This window comes from Pseudophryne corroboree, chromosome 1, assembly GCF_028390025.1.
Source record: "Pseudophryne corroboree isolate aPseCor3 chromosome 1, aPseCor3.hap2, whole genome shotgun sequence".
NCBI classification, from domain to species: domain Eukaryota; kingdom Metazoa; phylum Chordata; class Amphibia; order Anura; family Myobatrachidae; genus Pseudophryne; species Pseudophryne corroboree.
The window spans coordinates 1,145,683,497-1,145,703,587 of record NC_086444.1 but is presented as its reverse complement, the minus strand read 5'-3'; the positions used below and the strand labels follow the sequence as shown (position 1 = coordinate 1,145,703,587).

Below are 20,091 nucleotides of genomic sequence, written 5' to 3'. Positions count from 1 at the left end.
CCAAAGGCTCTGCGGATCTTTTATTGCTGAACCTTTTTTTTTTTAAGTGTTTAAAAGCTTTAATATTGAAGGCCTGTCAACTTTGTCCTGATTATTTGGCTTTCAGTTAAAAGGTTTTTGTTGTTCTAGCTTATGCTGCTGCTCTGTTGCCATAGGAACGTGACATCAAGCTGACGTTTTCCTGTTTAAAAGCTTTTAACTGAATTCCAGCCTGTCAGATGTAGGCCCCATTTTATGCTCTCAGACTTCAAGCTGTTGCAAAAGGGTTTCATATGTTCTCTTGTCATTCAAATGCTTCAGCTGCACACATGCACAAGCCTGGCTCGGCAAGGGGATTTAAACTTAAAAATCAGCTCTGTCTTTTAAAACCCCTCTCAGCTGCCTCAGTCAGCCATGGCTGCAGCTGAGGTACCTGGCTATCTGCTTTCCTCTCAGAGTGAGAAGCACAGGAGGGCCAGGAACTGGACTGACGCAGAGATGAGAGGCCTTATGTTGGTGTGGGAGGAATTTTTCGAGGAGCTGAAGCAGACTAAGAGGAACGCCAAAGTTTATGAGCGCATGGCGAATAAGCTCTTTGAAATGACCGGGGAACACCGCCACGGCGAAGAGATAAAAATCAAAATCACCAACATGACTTTTCAGTACAGGTGAGTAAGTTTTGCAGCCCTGTGTTTTCTGCTTAACCCCCCTTTATCCCCTACAGCCTCCGAGCTAACCGCAGGCTTTGCGCCTTTGTGAGGAGAATATCTACTGGCAAAAATCCTCAACGGTTGCCAGAGAGGATTCTGGTACTTTGCTTTTGATTGGTGAGGTTCAATCTCAGTGGGGTTTTTTCCCTATAGGCGACAGTAAATGGTCTGTTTCATTTAAACGCAATTAAATGCCAAGATCTCTCAGGTCTGCTGCACAGAGGGAAGTTTTTATTCTAACTAATGACGCTGGCCCTGCTCAGAAAACCACACTACTGTATATTATATGCAGAAAGAATATTAACCTTATATCACAGTCCAACATTATGCAGATTTTTAGGATCTGAATCGTTTAGTTGTATATTGCATATCATAGGAGATTTTTAGGATAAATGGTACAACTACGGAACCCAGGGAGTTTATACAAACTACAAACATATTAGGCTTCAACATTATCTCATTTAACAGCAGACATTATTTTTTTGTAATTTAAGTTTAAGTATGATAAGACTAGGCAAAAATACATCGCTGACCATTTTTTTAAAACATTATCCAGACGCTCCTTGCTGACAGTGCGCTCACCTAGCTCCAGTGTGAAACTTTCTCAGCGGACCTCCGCGGACTACAGCCCCCCAGTTGGCTAGGTCTAATGAATGAGGTAGCAGAGTTTTGTTTTGTTTTTTTCATTTTAAATATTATTTTTCAAGCATGTTCCTTCCTAAAGACGGGCGACTAGGACTAGATGGAAAGAATTGCATCTAACATGCCAACGAAGAAAAAGTGTATTGTGCCATTATTTAATACTGAAAATAGGGATTAAAAATATCCCAAAACAAACCTTTTAATAGCAAGGACTGTTCCTGGAACGTTTCACAACTGTGGCTTAAATAATTTGATACTAAGGGGGAGATTTATCAGGGCTTGGAGAGGGATAAAGTAACATCCAATTAACTGTCATTTTACAGGCTGTGTTTAAAAAAGGCCAGAAGCTGATTGGTTGGCACTTTATCTCTCTCCGCTTTATCTCTCTCTCTCTAAGCTTTGATACATTTCCTGCTAAGAGCTGAGCAGGTCACCAACAAACAGAATAAAAACACTTTTGTTATTGGGAGTGTAAGAATAATGGTGCGTGTGATACGTGACCTTTGCTGGTACACTTAAGCTGCCAATCGTTGATTGCTGATCTGTCTTACATTATGTTGTTGCTGTTAACGCAGTGGTTTCTGGGCAAAGTGACAGAGCCAGGAATGACTTGGGCTATGTACGGTATGTGCGCGTATTGTGATATATTCAGCCTATAAACAGACATGTGGGAGTATAAGGTAATATAAAAGTTATAGGAAGTATTTTATTGCAGTTGTGCAGGGAGAGTTAAACCTGAGGAAGCTCTGACTGCAGACATATATCCTACAATAATTATAACCAGGATCTGTGAAGGGTCCTTCCTTAGCACAGGGAACACTGCTGCAAAGAGTGACCTCCTAAAATCAGTCCATTATGCAGAATGACATCACTTTTAGGAGACATACAGAACATTCCCCTAGTATGTGCTCAGCAGCAGCATAATTACTTCTTTCCTTCTGTGATAGCCCTCAACTTGCTACTGTGATACTGATTTATTTGGTAATTGCATACTATAACCTCCAAACCCCCATGGGGCTGATCAGGGATGGATGGGGCAGTTATGGAGCCCTGGTACAGCAAGTAGGGCAGATTTAAAGGTGCAGAGAGATTTAGATGTGGGAGGGTCTCAATCTAAACTGCAGCATAAAAATAAACATAGAAACATAGGATTTGACATTACATAAGAACCAGTTGGCCCATCTAGTCTGGCCCTTTAGGGTTAGGGTCTTAGGGTTAGCGGAAAATGGTTCAGTTAGGGTATTAGTGTTAAGGTATTAGCAGGGGTGTAACTATACACTGACGGGCGCCACAAGACGCTCCCTTACCCCTGGTCCCAACTTTTCAAAGCCAGTTTGGTCCTGAGTTTTTAATGACGCCAGGCCTACGAAGCTCACCTTGCATAGGACTGTTGTCACATTATATTACACAGATAGCTCATCCCAGCAGAGCGGGCAGCTGTGATGGACTCCCTGCACCCTTGGTAGCTACGCCCTTGGGGATTAGGGTTAGGAGTTAGGGTTAAGGTATTAGGGTAAGAGTTTGGGTAGGTGGACAGATACGACCAGGTCACCGATGTCCAGATGGGTACAGTGTCCAGCAGAGCTGTAACTAGACATTTTGGTGCCCTGGGACAGAAAGAGAATTAGTGCCCTCCCCCCAAATATGTAAAATAGGGCTAGTGCACACCGAAGGCCCCTTACACACATTACGCCAGGTAGATCCCCATGTTCACATTACGCCAGGTAGATCCCTTTATATACATTACACCAGGTAGAGCCCTAATAGAGCCCCTAACACACATTATGCCAGATAGAACCCCTTACACACATTACACCAGGTTGAGCCCATTACACACGTTACGCCAGGTAGATCCCTATGCACACATTACGCCAGGTAGATCCCTTTATACACATTATGCCAGGTATAGCCCTTATATAGCCCCTAACACACATTATGCCAGAGAGAACCCCTTACACACATTACACCAGGTAGAGCCCCTTACACACATTTCATCAGGTAGAGCCCCTCACACACATTATGCCAGGTAGACTCCCTAGTACACATTATGTCAGGTAGAGCACCTTACATACCCCCCCCCCCCCAACCACCCTTAGGGTGTAGTGTAGTGTAGTGTAGTATAGTATAGTGTAATATAGTGTAGAGTAGTGTAGTGTGTAGGCACTTACATTATTTCTCCCTTCTGCCTGCACTGCTGCTGGCTTCTGCCCCGGAATTCACTCTCTCTGTAGACTGCACTGCAGGCCAAGAGAGGGGATCACAGCACACTGAGATTTACTCACTTGCCAGTGCTTCCGCTGACTATATGCAGCGACCAGCGGCAGAGGCTCCCGCTGGTCAGAGCTTGGGGTTGCGGGCGCCAGATGCTGCAGAGCATACAAGGGAGCAGGAGCGGCCATCAGCAGAGGAATATGCGGCTACTTCGGGTGTATGTAGAAGGTGCACCCACAGGGCAAATGCACTGTGGGCAAAGCACCTTCTGCACACACCTAGTTATGGCCTTGGTGTCCATGATGGAGTGCAGGAGCCACAAATATGTTCAGTATTTGTGGACTACATGCAAAAGCAGACAGTTTTTATGCTGCATGCCACATATACATATATATATATATATATATATATATGTATGATGCTGCTGCTCCAGGACTTTGCTTGTCTTGACAAAGGTCCACATGGGACCGAAACGTCGACTAATTCTTTTAATATGTGACCAATAAAGAAGACAGTACCATTGTTGTATTGGTGAGTGCTCCATTTCTCTGCTCTAGTATTCTCCGGATCCAGATGGCCATCAGGCTGGGCTATATATACTATATGGACTAAAGTGTTTGGCCACACCTGTTAATTATTGAATTCAGGGGTTTCAATCAGATAGGTTGCCATAGGTGTATAGGGTTCACTCAGAATTTTGCCTAAGAACACAGCCATGAATATAGAATGGTACCAAAAAATCCCCCAAGAGCAACTTCTCCCAATCATCCAAGAACAATTATATTTGGGTGGGGTGTAGTGCAGTGTAAAAATAATGCAGCCTGTATTTACCTTCCACACAAACAATGGGGGTCATTCCGAGTTGTTCGCTCGGTAAAAATCTTCGCATCGCAGCGTTTTTCCGCTTAATGCGCATGAGCAATGTCCGCACTGCGACTGCGCCAAGTAAATTTGCTATGCACTTTGGAATTTTACTCACGGCATTTTAATCGTTCTGGCGATCGTAATGTGATTGACAGGAAATGGGTGTTACTGGGCGGAAACAGGCCGTTTTATGGGCGTGTGGGAAAAAACGCTACCGTTTCCGGAAAAAACGCAGGAGTGGCTGGAGAAACGGGGGAGTGTCTGGGCGAACGCTGGGTGTGTTTGTGACGTCAAACCAGGAACGACAAGCACTGAACTGATCGCAGATGCCGAGTAAGTCTGAAGCTACTCAGAAACTGCTACGAGGTGTGTAATCGCAATATTGCGAATACATCGTTCGCAATTTTAAGATGCTAAGATTCACTCCCAGTAGGCGGCGGCTTAGCATGAGCAAATCTGGTAAAATTCACTTGCGAGCGAACAACTCGGAATGACCCCTAATATAACCCATCCAAATTTAACGCTCTCTGCACATGTTACATCTGCCCCACCTGCTGTGCAACATGGTTTTGCCCATTAGTGTGCTTTTTTGGTTTGCTAACAAACCTGAATAACTTCTATGTATGCCTATGATATCCAAATTTCAGCACATTTCAGGAGGCAGAACTGGGAATAGAAAAAGTCAAACTGGACAAAAAAACTTTCAGAAGTTACCCTATCCCAGTGCTCCCAAACATTTTTGAGTCACGGCACCCTAGAGTATCAGAATTCTTTTCACGGCACCCATAGGCCAATAGTTTCTTACTGAGAAATTTAGAGAAAAAAAATATGAAATTAAGTAAATTTTGTGTATATGTCATCCTTAGGGCCAGTTATGTGATGAGGGACAGGATTGACTTTGGTTTGTCCACATATTTTATGACTGGAAGCCACAAACATTGGCCATAACTAATTTTAACTGGTCCTGGACCACCAACCCAGGGCAACCCTGCAAGTACCCAAGGCACCCCAGGGTGCATAGGCACACAGTTTGAGAACCACTGCCCTACCTAATTACATCCCCTCTATATAGTCCACACATCCTCCTGACCCTTGGCCAACATTGCTGTGTGATCATATCATATCATACAGCCCATTAAGAACCTTTGCAATCTGTCAGGACCATTATGCAATAGATAGCACCTACCCTTGAGTATCACTGCCTATTTTCCTATAGGGCTGAGGTGGCCTTGACGTGTACTGCACAATGGGAAGGGTCTTGTTGGGCAGCAACAGTTCTTTTTCCTTGACGGTGAGGTCTCCTTGTACCAAAGTTTTTGTCTCCGTGTATCCAATATTTAATCGCAGCCCAGACCCATTGTACAAAACTGCATTATCCAGGCCTTGCATTGCTTATAGGAAGCTGGTAATATCCTTTCATCAATATATTGATTGAGACCTACTTTTCTACATTTGAGACTATCTACATCAGGGCTGGCCAAACCGGTCCTCGAGATCTACCAACAGTTCATGTTTTCCAGGCCTCCTGGAGATCTGTAGAATTGTCAGTTAGGAATGAATGCAGCACATCTTAATTAGTAATGACTACACCTGAGCACCATCTAGGTGATCTGGAAAATGTGAACTGTTGGTAGATCTCGAGGACTGGTTTGGCCAGCTCTGATCTACATCTATCAGTTTCCATGGAGGTCTGAGGTGGTTCTTTATAGTTCCATAATACAAGAGGCTATTGTGACAACACAGATATGATCGGCTGATTGATTCAGTCAGTCTTTAAACTATTGTTTAACAGCTTATTAAATAAGATTATATTATTATTATTATTATTATTATTATTATTATTATTATGTCTTTTTTCTTTTCTTTTTTTTCTTTTTTGTAGGAAATTAAAATGTATGACAGATGGGGAATCTGTTCCTCCCGATTGGCCCTATTTTAAAACCATTGACCGAATTCTGTCCAAGATACCTGAGCAGAGTGATGGAAAGTTACAGCCCGGACCTTCAACATCTCAAACCGAGGCCTCTCAGTCCCCGTCTACCAAATCTACACCTCTCTACTTGCCGTACAACCAGTTTACATATGAGGAGAGGGAAGGGTGTTTTGAGGATGACAACTCAGAGAGCTCCACAAGCTTACAGTCATACAAACTGAGGTAAGTTACCCCACGCATCATTCCTAGAGGAGGTATGATTACACCAGGGCTTGCTGGTTACCATCCAGACACTAAACATGAGTTTCAGGTACATATAATAGAAGTAGGATTCCAGACCAAAATCAAAGGATCAAAATAAAAAAATCAAAGGATCACTCGGGCAAAGAGTTCCTTAGAAGTAAGACTGTGGATGGATTTAGGTAATTTGGGATTTGTTTTATTTAGTAGGGCCACCTGACACCTCCTTTGTCAGCCATACAGTAAATTCTATACAGCTCCAAAATCTGTTATTTTAGGATAAGACCACCATATGTGATACATGGAAAATTTCTATTCATCTTTTTAACCAAAGCATTTTCTAAATATTGACTTGGCCATAAGTGATCATGAAGATTCCATCCATAATCACGTTCTAGGTAGACTACACCACACAACCACTGGGACAACACTGGCTGCCAGTAACAACTTTAGGTTAAGTGTTAGGGCCACAGATTTTTGCAAATACTGTACGTTTTGCCTACACAGGGACAGTAAAGGTAATTAATATACTGGAAAACTCATCGGAAGGGATTCAAATGTTTGAAAAGTCAGTTGGGTGTCTGTTTTTTCCTATCTAATAGACAGGAAAAAACAGACACTCAACCAACTTTTCAAAAAATTGAGTATCCCCCGATTATCATGTCTTTGGCCACACCCAGTGAATCACCATTTGACTAAATTTGGAGGTTGGTAAACAGACCAGAAAAGTGCAGAGTGAGAACAGTAAACACAAGCGTGAATTATTTTGTCAATGTAGTCACTCATACTGCTACATTCACATAACTTAGTATTGTACAATGCACGTCTTAAATGTATCCTTCTCTTAAAACCTCTACCCTGATATGCTCCCTGCAGTGCTGTCCACATGTCTTTAGCTGACATCTTCCCATACATTATAGAGAAACATGATGCTCTACACTTAAGATGATGGTACCATGTTTCTCTCTACATTGTCTGAGTTTGAAACGGCATCTGGATCTATTGTAGCCTTCCACAATCTTTCACGCTTCAATTATATATTTCCATAGCAAACTTCCAGGTTATATAATTCTCTGAAACATTTAGCTTGAGAAACCCCATTATCTGTGTATCTTCTGTATTCATGATCGCTACAGACTTAACTATGCAGGTTTTGTGCACTAAACAGCGTCTGTGCTGCTACACTGCACTGGAAACACTCTGTGCTGTTCTAGGTAGCTTATTTGTACTAACTAGCTTCTGTGTTGACACACTACACTGGAAACACACTGTGTTGTCTTCACTCTGTGCTCTATGGCACTCTGCACTATACATGTGCTAAAGATGCCGTCTGTGTGCTACTGTGGGTCTCCTACATAGGGAAATGCAGGGGAAGGGGGGGGGGGGGTTTCCGGTTGCCTGGAAACGCCCCTCCTCTTGGCCTGCGACTCAGATTATGACAACAATAGCAATAGAATATAATACGATTATGAGAGCTGTCACCACAACCTGCAGTTTAAGGGATAGTAGTAGCAGCTTCTACCAAATTTGCTATGTGTGTGGATCTGAACCCTCAGTCACTGTAGTGGACCAGAGAGTAGCTGCCAAGAAGAAGAGACAGACACATTACCATGAGGTGGAAGGGCTTACGGTCATTAGGTTGGCAAGACTTAGGTCGACAGTCATTAAGTCGACCACTATTGGTCGACATTGTCATTGTGTCGACATGGTAATTAGGTCAACATGAACAAGGTCGACATGGAAAAAGGTCGACATGAGTTTTTTCCTTTTTTTCCATTCTTTTAACTTTTTCATACTTTATGAGCCACATGGACTACAATTGGGAATGGTAACCTGTGCAGAGGGAAGTGCCCGAAGCATGGTGAGCGGACACTGTGTACTAATTGGGGTTCCCCGTCACTTTACAAAGAAAATGACACCAAAAGAAGTAAAAAAACAAACTACTGTCGACCTTTTTCTATGTCGACCTAATGACCATGTTGACCTAGTGACCCTGTCAACTTAATGCATGTCGACCAATAGTGGTCGACCTAATGACTGTCGACCTAAATCTTGTCGACCTAATGGCCCATACCCGGTGGAAGAATGTGTGCTTAGAAAGTGCAGTTCTGTCTCCTACTGTTTCTCTTATGTTTCTCTCCATTGTGGGCTGTTTAACCTTTACCTGACCGGTTATTTTATTTATATTAGTTAAATATGTTTGATACAGCATATAATATAGAGCATCTATAGCGTTAAATATTAATACTGTATTCAACACGGTATCCAGTATATAAAAAGACCAATGTGTACATTAATGTCCAGGGTTGGTACTAGGTCTCTCTACCGCTTGCCTAAACTCCCGCCCTTGCTCCAAGGTCCTGCAGAGCGGGAGAGTTTGGATTGTATTTTTGAAACCCCCCTCTAGAAATCCTGTGTTTGCCACTGGCCTCCTAGTAGCTTGTGTGTCTGGGTGCCTATGCTTATAACCTGTTGGAAATTATGTGTGTGCATGCGTTGGTTTGTAGAGTTCCATATCCATACACCAGTGGATAACTTAAACGTTGAACATCCCAGTTACTTAACCAGCGGTGTTGGTTTGTTGATAGATAGCAGGTACAGCAGTACTCACTGTTACATGCGTGTGTCATACCGCTCCACTGTATGTAGGCAGTGGGCAGTGGTGTAGGAACACTGGAATTGTTGTGGTCTGCCGATAATCACAAGTTTATCTGGAGTTAAGTGAAAAATATGTCTTCCACTGTGATGCTCTAATACAGTCTCACACAGTGATTGGGGTAGGGCATGAAGCTGCCCTGGAGGACAGAAGACTGGAGTCTGTGCAGTCAGGGCCGGCGCCACCACTAGGCAGCTTTAGGCAGCTGCCTATGGGCGCCGGCCACTGGAGGGCGGCCCCGCACACTTCCGATAAACGCTTCCTTTATTATGCCCTTAGCTGTGTGCTCCTTACATTCCCTAAGAGACGAGGAGCAAGGATGCTGCAGCCGCCCGTCACTTCCCATCAGCCGGCACTAACAGTGTGAGTGCGGATTGTTCTAAGCTGTCCTGCTGCAGAATCTCCCCTCTCTGCGCTACCGTTGTCTTCTCCAACTGCTCTCCTCCCACTGGCCGGCGCTGCCCTTTGCTCCCTGTAGTTTTCTCCTCCCCCCCTCGCTGTAATGAACTCACTTGTTCCGCACCCTCACTGCCGCCCCGCACCACAACAGCACGATCTCTCCCACCCTCTCTCACTCATCCCGCATATTACACCCCCTGGCCCACCCTGCGATTGCTACTCCGCATATTCTTAGCCCCCCCCCCCCCCCACGCACCCTTCATGATTGCTGCCCCCCCACCCCATCTGAATGGGCCAGCCACCACAGATCGGATCTGATCTCTATAACAGATCTGATCTGCGGTACAGTGCTCCCTGCTCCCCACTTGCATGCTGACAGCCGCTGGCTTCGCAGGCAGTGATTGTGGCTGCCGAGCAATGAATGGACCAGCTGCCCAGAAGTAACTTATCTAGTGTATGCAGCCTGCGGCTCCGTGACTAGCTGGGCACGCAGGCTGCATGGAAGAAGGAATCGGGATCCATGTGAGTCTTGAGGTTATGTTTGTTTACAGCACAGACAGAGAGGAATGTTCAGGCTCTCTCTGTCCTGTGCAAAGAATAAGACAGGCTGTATTAAATGTTTTTTTTTTCTGTTACCAACTACATTTCAATATTAGGCTCTGGGTTTATGTGTGTGGATATAAAGCGCAACGGAATATGCTGCGCTATATAAGAAACTGCTAATAAATATATATATATATATATATATATATATATATATATATATATAATTCCAAATAGACAGCACTCCCAATATATGTAACACAATATATCTATATCTGGGACCAGGGCTAGATTATAAAAAGGTCAACAGGGACAGTCGTCCTGGGGCCCTAACACAATATCTCCCGAATCAGCTACCAGCACTGCAAATAAAATCAGAGCACAACATTTAGTTGTTTCCCCATACCCCCCTCTTTGGATGCCGATGAGCTCCTCACACTGCCTAGGTTTGTCTCGTGTGAAGAAGAAGCATGAAGGGGATTCCGTGCCCTCACCCAGCGGCTCCCTGCTCTGTCTCTGGCCGGCGGTGTGCGTCTGTGGCACCCACCGCCCCAATGTACCTCTAATACCCCTTTTCCACCTCTAAAGCAGGATCGCAGTCGGGAGCCTGACACCTGTGCTCCCAGCGCCGCCCTTCCATAGACTGTGAACGGGAGCCGTGTCGCATCGCCACGGCTTCCGTTTACACTGCACGGCTTACCGGGTTGAACTCGTGTTCAACCCGGTAAGCTACCCGAGTAGGATTCCCGGATCACTTGATCCGGGTTGACCCTTTTCCACTAGCAAAAAACACGGGTAAATGCGCGCCCCCGTGCATTTACCCATGTTTTTTGAGCTAGTGGAAAAGGGGTATAACTATTATGCGGGTGGGGAGGGGGGGGGGGTAATGTGGTTTCACATCAATGTTATTAGTGGGGTCTCCCACAACTTGGTTGTCTTGGACCCCTACAAGCCTTAATCTAACACTGGCTGGGAGAGAAGTAGAATAATCGCCGACTCGCGCAGCTGTGTCTATAAACCCGCAGTGCTGCTTGTTCTCCCCTTCTGGCGGGACCAGTGATTGGTAGATGACCGTGTGCTGCTGGCACTGTGGATGAGACATTATGACGTCTCATCCCGCAAGAAGGCGACGATGAGTGGGACTCGGGAGACTGGAATCGGATTCTGAATCTGCCTGACCGAGCTGGGACCCGCAAGTCAGCACTGAGGTCATTGAGGGTGAGAAATTAATTAAATATATTTTATAGTGTGCGGGTGAGACTATTTTACCCAGTGATGTTGACCAAGGGTCAGGAGGATGTGAAAGTAAAAAAAGACAAAATATGTCAGGATATGTGTGGACTGTACAGAGAGGAGGAATTGAAGGTCAAGTGGCTGGGAGCGGAACTTATAAGAAGCTACCTCTATACTTTCACCTGACGGACTGGGTAGAGGCGGGGGGAAGGGGGGGGGGGAGCTGCTGTAGTTTTGCCTAGGGTGCCGAAAAACCTTGCACCGGCCCTGTGTGCAGTAACGTACTCCTCTTTGAACAATAGACACACAGATACACATTAGAGTGAGCCGACCAGTGACCCTTAGAGTTTTTTTGGTCAGAAGCTAGTTAAACTACCAGGATGTTTTTCATTTGTGGGAGAAAACCAGAGCATCCAGAGGAAATCCATGCAAACAGAGAGAACGTAAAAACTCCACACCTATATGGCCCACATAAGGAGTTGAAGTCATGACCTCAGGGCTGTAACACTATAATTCTAACCACTATGCCAACCATGCTTCCCCAATTATGATTCCTTTAAGTATGAATGACTCCTACAAGTTTTGTACTCTCCTGATATTTATCATTCATCTATAAAAAAAAATCAAGAAGGATCAGGGGGTGGCAATAGCGCAATAGCGAAAGAAAAATTCCATTGTGAGTTAGCCCACTTTCTAGTGACACTATTATGAAAGCAACTGTGGGGTCCTGAGACCTTCAGATTGAGGCCAGTTCAGAATGGCAGGCACCTTATCGGGTCTATCTGAAGTCCAGTGGTGCACCTTTAAAAAGAAGCCTGGGCTTGTAAAAAGTAAATTTCTCCAGTTTAGTACAAACTTTTTCAATACGGCACAGGTTTTCAAACTCGGTCCTCAGTTCATGTTTTCCATGTTACCTGTGGATTTTTAAAATGTGGCAGTTGGTGATACACATGCACCTGCCAGGTAACCTTGAAAACGTTAACTGTTTGGGGTCCTGAGGACCGAGTTTGAGAACCACTGCAATACAGGTTTCACGTGTAAACTATAAGAGAATATACAGTGCATCCAGAAAGTATTCACAGCGCTTCACTCTTTCCACATTTTGTTATGTTACAGCCTTATTCCAAAGTGGAATAAATTATTTTTTTCCGTCAAAAATTCTACACACAAAATCCCATAATGACAACATGAAAAAAGTGTTTTTGAGATTTATGCAAATTTATTAAAAATAAAGAACTAAGAAATCACATGTACATAAGTATTCACAGTCTTTGCTCAACACTTTGTTAATGCGTCTTTGGCAGCAATTACAGCCTCAAGTCTTTTTGAATATGATGCCACAAGCTTGGCACACCTATCTTTGGGCAGTTTTGCCCATTCCTCTTTGCAGCACCTTTCAAGCTCCATCAGGTTGGATGGGAAGCGTCGGTGCACAGCCATTTTCAGATCTCTCCAGAGATGTTCAGTCGGATTCAAGTCTGGGCTCTGGCTGGACCACTCAAGGATATTCACTGAGTTGTCCTGAAGCCACTCCTTTGATATCTTGGCTGTGTGCTTAGGGTTGTTGTCCTGCTGAAACCGTCGCCCAATTCACATTGTCATTATGGGGTGTTGTGTGTAGAATTTGGACGGAAAAAATGAATTTATTCCAGTTTGGAATAAGCCTGTAACATAATACAATGCGGACAAAGTGACGCGCTGTGAACACTTTCCGGATGCACAGTACACCTGCAGAGACAGACAATAAAAATAGACAATGAAGAAATGAAGCACAAGATTTTCCTTTATATGTTGAGAGGCTGTCCAAAACCCAACAAAGCCACCAGCAATGAAGCTCCCACCAATAGTGCTAGAAGCCAATTGATAGTCAAAAGGAATTGTGGCAATTCCATAATATGATAGAAAGGTATAGAACAGCCACAGAGTATTGGAAGGCAAAGGTGGAGAAAGTTGCTACACTGAAAAAAATAGAAAAAATAAATTAAGGCTTATTAATTGAATAGGATTTATTTTCCCCTAACATTGCCTCTGTGATCATTCATACTGTAGTGTAGACCCAAGGTTCTCACCAGAAATATGAAAAATGGCCCACTTGCTAATCGGTAAAATAAATCAGTGATATTTCTAAAACTCGGACGCATATGGACCTAACGCATTTCCCTTCGATAAACTGCATTCCCTGAAATGTTCTTGCTACATAAGATCACCAAGATCAGGAGGTCATGAGATGCTGATTCAGAGATGCCTGCTAGAAAGCAGTGACCCAAGACTCAGTGTTCTAACTAAACTGTGAGGCTACAGTTCTGAATTGTATGGCACACTTACCTACTGTCATTCTGCACTGCCTAAAATGAAGTAGGATGGTAGATGTAGAGGGTTCGATATATTATTTTGTCAATATTTACCATGTCGACATTCGAATGTTGATATCGTTGTCATTTTGACATGCAGCATGTTGGCCATGTCAACACTCGCGATGTTGACACTGATGAAATGTCAACATGATTAGAATGTCGACAAAAAAGTCTCAGTGGTGCAGCGCTTACTTGATGACTTCCAGCAGTGATCCAGTGGTGAATAATGCCCCTAACCAAAGCCCTTCCTCTAGTACCTAACCCCAACCCTCCAACTAGTGCCTAACCCTTACTCTCTCCTCCTGCAGCCTAACCCTCGGCCTTCCCTAATCCCCTCAGTGCCTAACCTTAACACCTTCCGCAGCCTAACCCTAACCCCCATAGTGCCTAACCCTTACTCTTCCCTTCCTCGGCCCTCCCCTAATCCCCTCAGTGCCTAACCTTAACTTTCCCTTTCCGCAGCCTAAACCCCTAGTGCCTAACCCTTACTCTCCCCTCTCGCAGCCTAACCCTTACTCTCCCCTCCCGCAGCCTAACCCTAACCCCCAGTGCCTATCCCTAACTCCCCCTTCCCACAGCCTAACCCTAACCCCCCCCCCCCCCCCCCCCACCTAGGGCCTAACTCTTACTCTATTCACTGACAGCCTAACTCTAACCCTCCTCCTAGGGCCTAACCCTAATCCTCCCTTCCGTAGCCTAGCCCTAACTTTCCTCTGCACCTTAACCCTAAACCTTCCATAGTGCCTGTCCATCTGCTACCACTTGTCCACAATTCAGAGTTCAACATTTTGAACATGTTGACATTTTGTGGATGTCAACATTCTACATATTAACAATGCTGACATCATAACTGTTGACATTGTGACTGTTGACATGGGATTATATTCCATTGTAGAAGACCCCTGTCAGGGTTTGTCAAAGACGCTGAGGAGAGCTGAAATGACAGCTGAGCACCTGTAAATACTAGGGTCATTTGTTTCTCACGTTGGAGAAACCCTGTTTATGGCCTGAGGTATAGCATAATAATGGGATGATGACGGCTGCTTCAGTCTGTTCACAGATAAAATTGATAAAATTGCCTGATTGTAAGTGAAAATATATTGAACACCAAGGAACACTATACAGGTCTGTGGACCTACATTAGAGCAAGGCACTAAAGAGGAATATAAAGTTTAGACTTGGATGGTACAGGAATAGGCTCTGATGTGCAGAAGATGGAATAGCATTAGAAAGTGAGAACCCTGAAATGCATCCAGGTCATTAGACAGACCGTTAAGAAAGTGCATGATCTGGTATTGTTTGTTAGATTGTAGTGTTACCATAGTGTAACATCAGTGAAAGAGAAAACTGTCACTAACCCACAGGCCACAGCCCCTAGGCTTGTCTCGTTAGGTAGTCACTGACTGGCAGGAGAACATTCAGGTACAGCTAAGTTGGACCTTTTAGCTTACACGCAAAGTCAGAATGCTATTGTAAGGTCATAGGCCTGTGGTACTGGTTTATAAATCAATAACTACACCAAGCAAGTTAACGCAAACAATGAAGGTCAGAGCTCTGTAATACAGTGATATAAGAGTAAGGATCAAACAACTATAGCTAGAAAATTTGTTGCTCAGGCACAAGCCAAATGGTAGAATTGGATTGAATATCGGATTGATGTCATTGTCATATGCTCCTTTGTAGGAGCAACAATACTACAAGGATTTATAGAGCCGCGTTTACAGCTGGATACACATGATAAGAAGGGAGACCAGGGTGTCGAAGATGGTTCAGTGGTGAAGACAATTTTGTTACTTGATTTCTATCTCCTTACTGGCTGCTGTGGCTTTCACTTCCATTATGAGTGGTGCTTACATACGAAGTAGACCACTAGCTGCTACATTGATGGCCAGTTCCCGAGCAGTATGCTTGTCTACAGATATTTAGAGTTTCCACAACTATAGATAAAAGTACATTTACAGAGGAGAAGATCCTAACAGAACTGTTACAACTGAAAGTTGATAAATCAAAGCACCAGATGAGATACATCCAAGGATATTAAAATAACTTAAAGGGGTACTAGTAACACCATTAACACAGTTATTTAACCACTCACTAGCTACAGGAGCAATTCCAGAGAACTGGAAAATAGCGCAGGTAGTCCCACTGCACAAAAGTGGAAGCAAGAGAGAATCAAGCAACTACCGACCAGTGAGCCTTACATCAGTAGTAGGAAAACTAATGGAAACACTATTAAAAAAAAGAGTGGAATATCTCACATTCAGCTATTTACAGGATCATAAACAGCATGGATTTACTGGGGGGGAGATAATGCCAAACAAATCTTAATTACTTTTTTTACTGCATGACTAAATAATAAAAAAATTATATGTAATAGATCAAGGTGGGGCCATAGATGTAGTTTATCTATACTTCAGTAAGACTTTTGACACAGTCCCGCATCACGGACTGCTAGATAAACTGGAAAGCTTGGGATCTTTATCACTCTCCACGGTTTAGTACATCTCCCCCTCTGTCCTAATAGGTAGAAAAAGCAGTACTGTAACTTTCTTAAAGCGTTTTAAGATACCGGAGTACTCAGGCAAAATGGGACATACAGTCTGGATGCTGGCAGTCAGAATACCAAAAGAGGCATCCTGGTCAGAATCCTGATACTATTTTAAGTAACCCAACCCTACTCCTCCCCGAACCCGCCCCTCCTGCAGCCTAACCGTCTCCCTAGTGCCTAACTCTAACCCCACCACCACCACCACCACCACCACCACAGCCTAACTCTACCCCCCCCACCACCACCCCTACCACCACCACCACCACAGCCTAACTCTACCCCCCCCACCACCACCACCACCCCCGCCACCACCACCACCACAGCCTAACTCTAACCCTCCCCTGATACTTCCATTTGGCATTATGAATGTCAACTTTCTGGTGTCGGGATTTTGACAAGTGTCGGGATTATGGAACCATAATTCTGCAGCTGGAATTGTAATTGTCGGGATGCCAACTACTTCCCATACAAAGCATCTGTTTTTTATGTAATAAATCATATTTACACCTAACTGAAAACACTGTTAAGTTTATATCAAAACAAATAAAAAATATATAAAATTTGACCATTAATGTTTTGTACAAATCATGTAAATAGCTCCCCCCACGGATTTACAGGTGATATAATTCATGTAACACACTAATGGTCAGATTGTGATTTACACACAAGTTTGAATGCTGCAGCATATCACGACTATTTACAAACTGCGCACATGCACTTTTGCTGACATATGTAGCGGTCTAAGTATTCACCATCTTAAACCAGTATGTCCGCAGTGTCCTTTATATCACATCAGTGCTCACCATATATGAGACATTGGGGCTAATTCAGACATGATCGCACACACAGCAGCGATCGGGTCTGAAGTGCGCATGCGCCGGCACATGGCAGACAGCCGACGTTGGTCCTGCGATCGCCTCTTCCTGTCAATCACGCTGGGCAGGAGGGGGCGGGCCAGCGGCATTTGGACGCCGTTTAGGGGCCGTGGTCCGGACAAGACAGGCGTGCGCGGACCGTTGGGAGGGCGGGCCGTGGCAGCTCCCTGACGTCACATGCAGCCGCTGCTACCCGGGCAGCGACGAGTAGCTCCCTGCCAGGGCGCAGGAGCTGCGCTGCCTGGGAGCTACTCCTACAGTACAAAAGCATCCCCCGCTGTGCGATGCTTTTGTTCTTGTAAGACGGAGTAGGGCCTGACATGCGGGGCGGACTAACCCTGTGCTGGGCGTCCCCCCGCATGTCAGGGGAGCTGATCGTAGATGTGCTAAATTTAGCACATCTACGATCAGGTCTGAATCACCCCAATTATTCTTATACTTATACAATATTTGTGTACTGTGATAACAACATTTGCAGTAACTTTTCCCTCCTTGTCCTAGGTCTGGAGAGAGAGCCGTCAAGAAAAGGAAACTGCACAGCTGTAGTTTTCAGAAGAAGAAGCTAAAGATTATGGAGAACATGTTAGAAGAGCAGAAGAGGTTAAGCCGAGCGATGGAAGAAACCTGCAGAGAGGTCCGACGGATCTTGGACCAGCAGAACATCATCCAGGTACAAAGCCTCCAGCTCCAGGAGAGGATGATGAACCTTCTGGAGAAGATGATCTCCAAATCAGCACCCTAACTTGCTTTGGGGAATAACCATATCTCATATCTACTAGTTCCTATGGATAACGCTCCGCAACACTCCAATCTCCAAGCCAACAACTGTCCGCTTATGGTTTATGGTAGGGAGATGGACTCATGGGCAGTTGTCATGACATCTTTGAGCACCGTAACTTGGCGAAGAACAGAACCATTACTGAAGACTTTGTATAACAGCCCAGCACTTATATAGGGATTATTGCTGCTTTAATCACTTTTTTCAAAAGAGTAAAAATGTTGAGTGGTCAATGATTCTATGCGGCTATGAACAGACCTGATTTCTCAAGGACTATCTCACTATGGTACCATGCCAACTGAATGTCCCACTGTTGAATATAATATATGCAGTTTTCGTATTCATCATCTGTACTTGGGAATGACTAGTACTCAGGGGTATAACTACTGGTACGTCAGCCCAAGTGGCTGCTCTGATGCCTAACGGTAATTGAGTGGCCAGTGGTGTATGTTCATTAGCCCCTGGGCTTCCTGCCCTACTCTTCTACATTGTAATGAAACTCAACTGGCAGGCCAGGGGCATTCTCAGAGAACCAGTGGGGGCTCCAGAGCTGTGAGTAGAGACCCACTGCCCAGCAACTGCTCGTTAGGCCACTACAAGTAGCAGTGATAGATTCTAGAGTTTCCCACACCCGAAGGTATCACCTGTAACACTTGTGGACTAGCGCAGAAACCATATTCTTCTGTACATGCCAGGAAGGAAAACTCATCATCAGTCTACGGAAAGACATAGAAGAAGACGAATTGGTATCCGTACCATCCAAGTAACTGCCTACAGGACTGTGTTTGGCCCTCACAGACCAGCCATGCAGGCAGAAATGTCACAGACTCCAGTTTGCTGGTTCCCGCCGTGATTCTGGAGAAATAACCACAAGATTTAAAGGGGCAATTAGCTTCAACGCAAAAGAAACATGGTTTTGCCTTGAAATCACCACTTTAAATCTAGCGGCTATGGGGGTCATTCTGAGTTGATCGCTCGCTGCTGATTTTCGCAGCGCAGCGTTCAGGTGAAAAAAACGTAATTTCTGTGTATGCCCCGCAATGTGCACGCGCGCTGTACGGGTACAAAGCTCTTTGTGGTTGTGCTCAGGTTCTAGCAAAGTTTTCCTTCGCACTGGCGGCTGCAAGAAGATTGACAGGAAGGGGGCGTTACTGGGTGTCAACTGACCGTTTTCAGGGAGTGTTTGTAAAAACGCAGGCGTGTCTGAAAAAACGCAGGTGTGGCTGGGCGTTCGCTGGGCGGGTGTATGATGTCAAATCCGGACATGAATAGGCTGAAGTGATCGCAAGCGCTGAGTAGGTTCAGAGCTACTCTGAAACTGCACAAACTGTTTTTGCAGAGCTCGGCTGCACATGCGTTCGTACTTCTGCTAAGCTAAAATATACTCCCCAGTGGGCGGCGGCATAGCGTTTGCATGGCTGCTAAAACTAGCTAGCAAGCGATCAACTCAGAATGACCCCCTATATTGCTAGAATCGATTTAGACCAACCAAATTGGTGCCTATTACATTTGGGCCATCGTCTCTATTATGCCACAAAAAAATACATTTATACCAGTTTTTCACAATAAATAAGTTTTTTTCCAATAGCCAGGACCGGCGGTCAATGGCTACCAATAATGAACCAATTTTATTAGTGTATTTTTTAATGCAACCTGTTTATGTGTGGCACTTATAATATAATGTAATATATTACATTCTGTTTGGATACGGAAACACGTATGTATATTTTGTAACTGCTACTAGACCCACTTATTTTTCCATTTTTGTCTATACCAGCAGTCAGATTTCCCACCAATGCGCTTTTTGCACTCACTCATAAAATATATACTACTAGCATAGTTTATGTAAATATATATATATATATAAGGTATCTATATGCACTTGTTATATTTAGATAACATTGTAAATTGTATAGCTGTAAAAAAATAAATAGAAAATTATTCACTTTAAGGAATAAAAAAAACTTCAAGTGGTCCTGTTACCTACACAACTTGCAAGGAGCGATTTTGTGAGTTTAACCAATATTCATCAGAAGGCAACCCAACAGTCCACCAGGAACCAGTTACATCATGAAGAGCCTCATGCTTCCATAAACATGAGCGAAAAGTGTTGCAGAGATTTACAT

The 20,091-nt window shown here is 44.3% G+C and overlaps 1 protein-coding gene across 1 annotated transcript; it reads left to right on the top strand.

Moving 5' to 3' along the window:
• The first annotated feature begins 217 nt into the window (after window positions 1-217).
• Window positions 218-19,821, top strand: MSANTD1 (Myb/SANT DNA binding domain containing 1). Its single transcript, XM_063951593.1, has 3 exons — window positions 218-647; window positions 6,289-6,561; window positions 17,689-19,821. The coding sequence occupies exons 1-3, from the start codon at window positions 394-396 to the stop codon at window positions 17,927-17,929; spliced, it is 768 nt and encodes a 255-aa protein (XP_063807663.1). The 5' UTR covers window positions 218-393; the 3' UTR covers window positions 17,930-19,821.
• The last annotated feature ends 270 nt before the right edge of the window (window positions 19,822-20,091 follow it).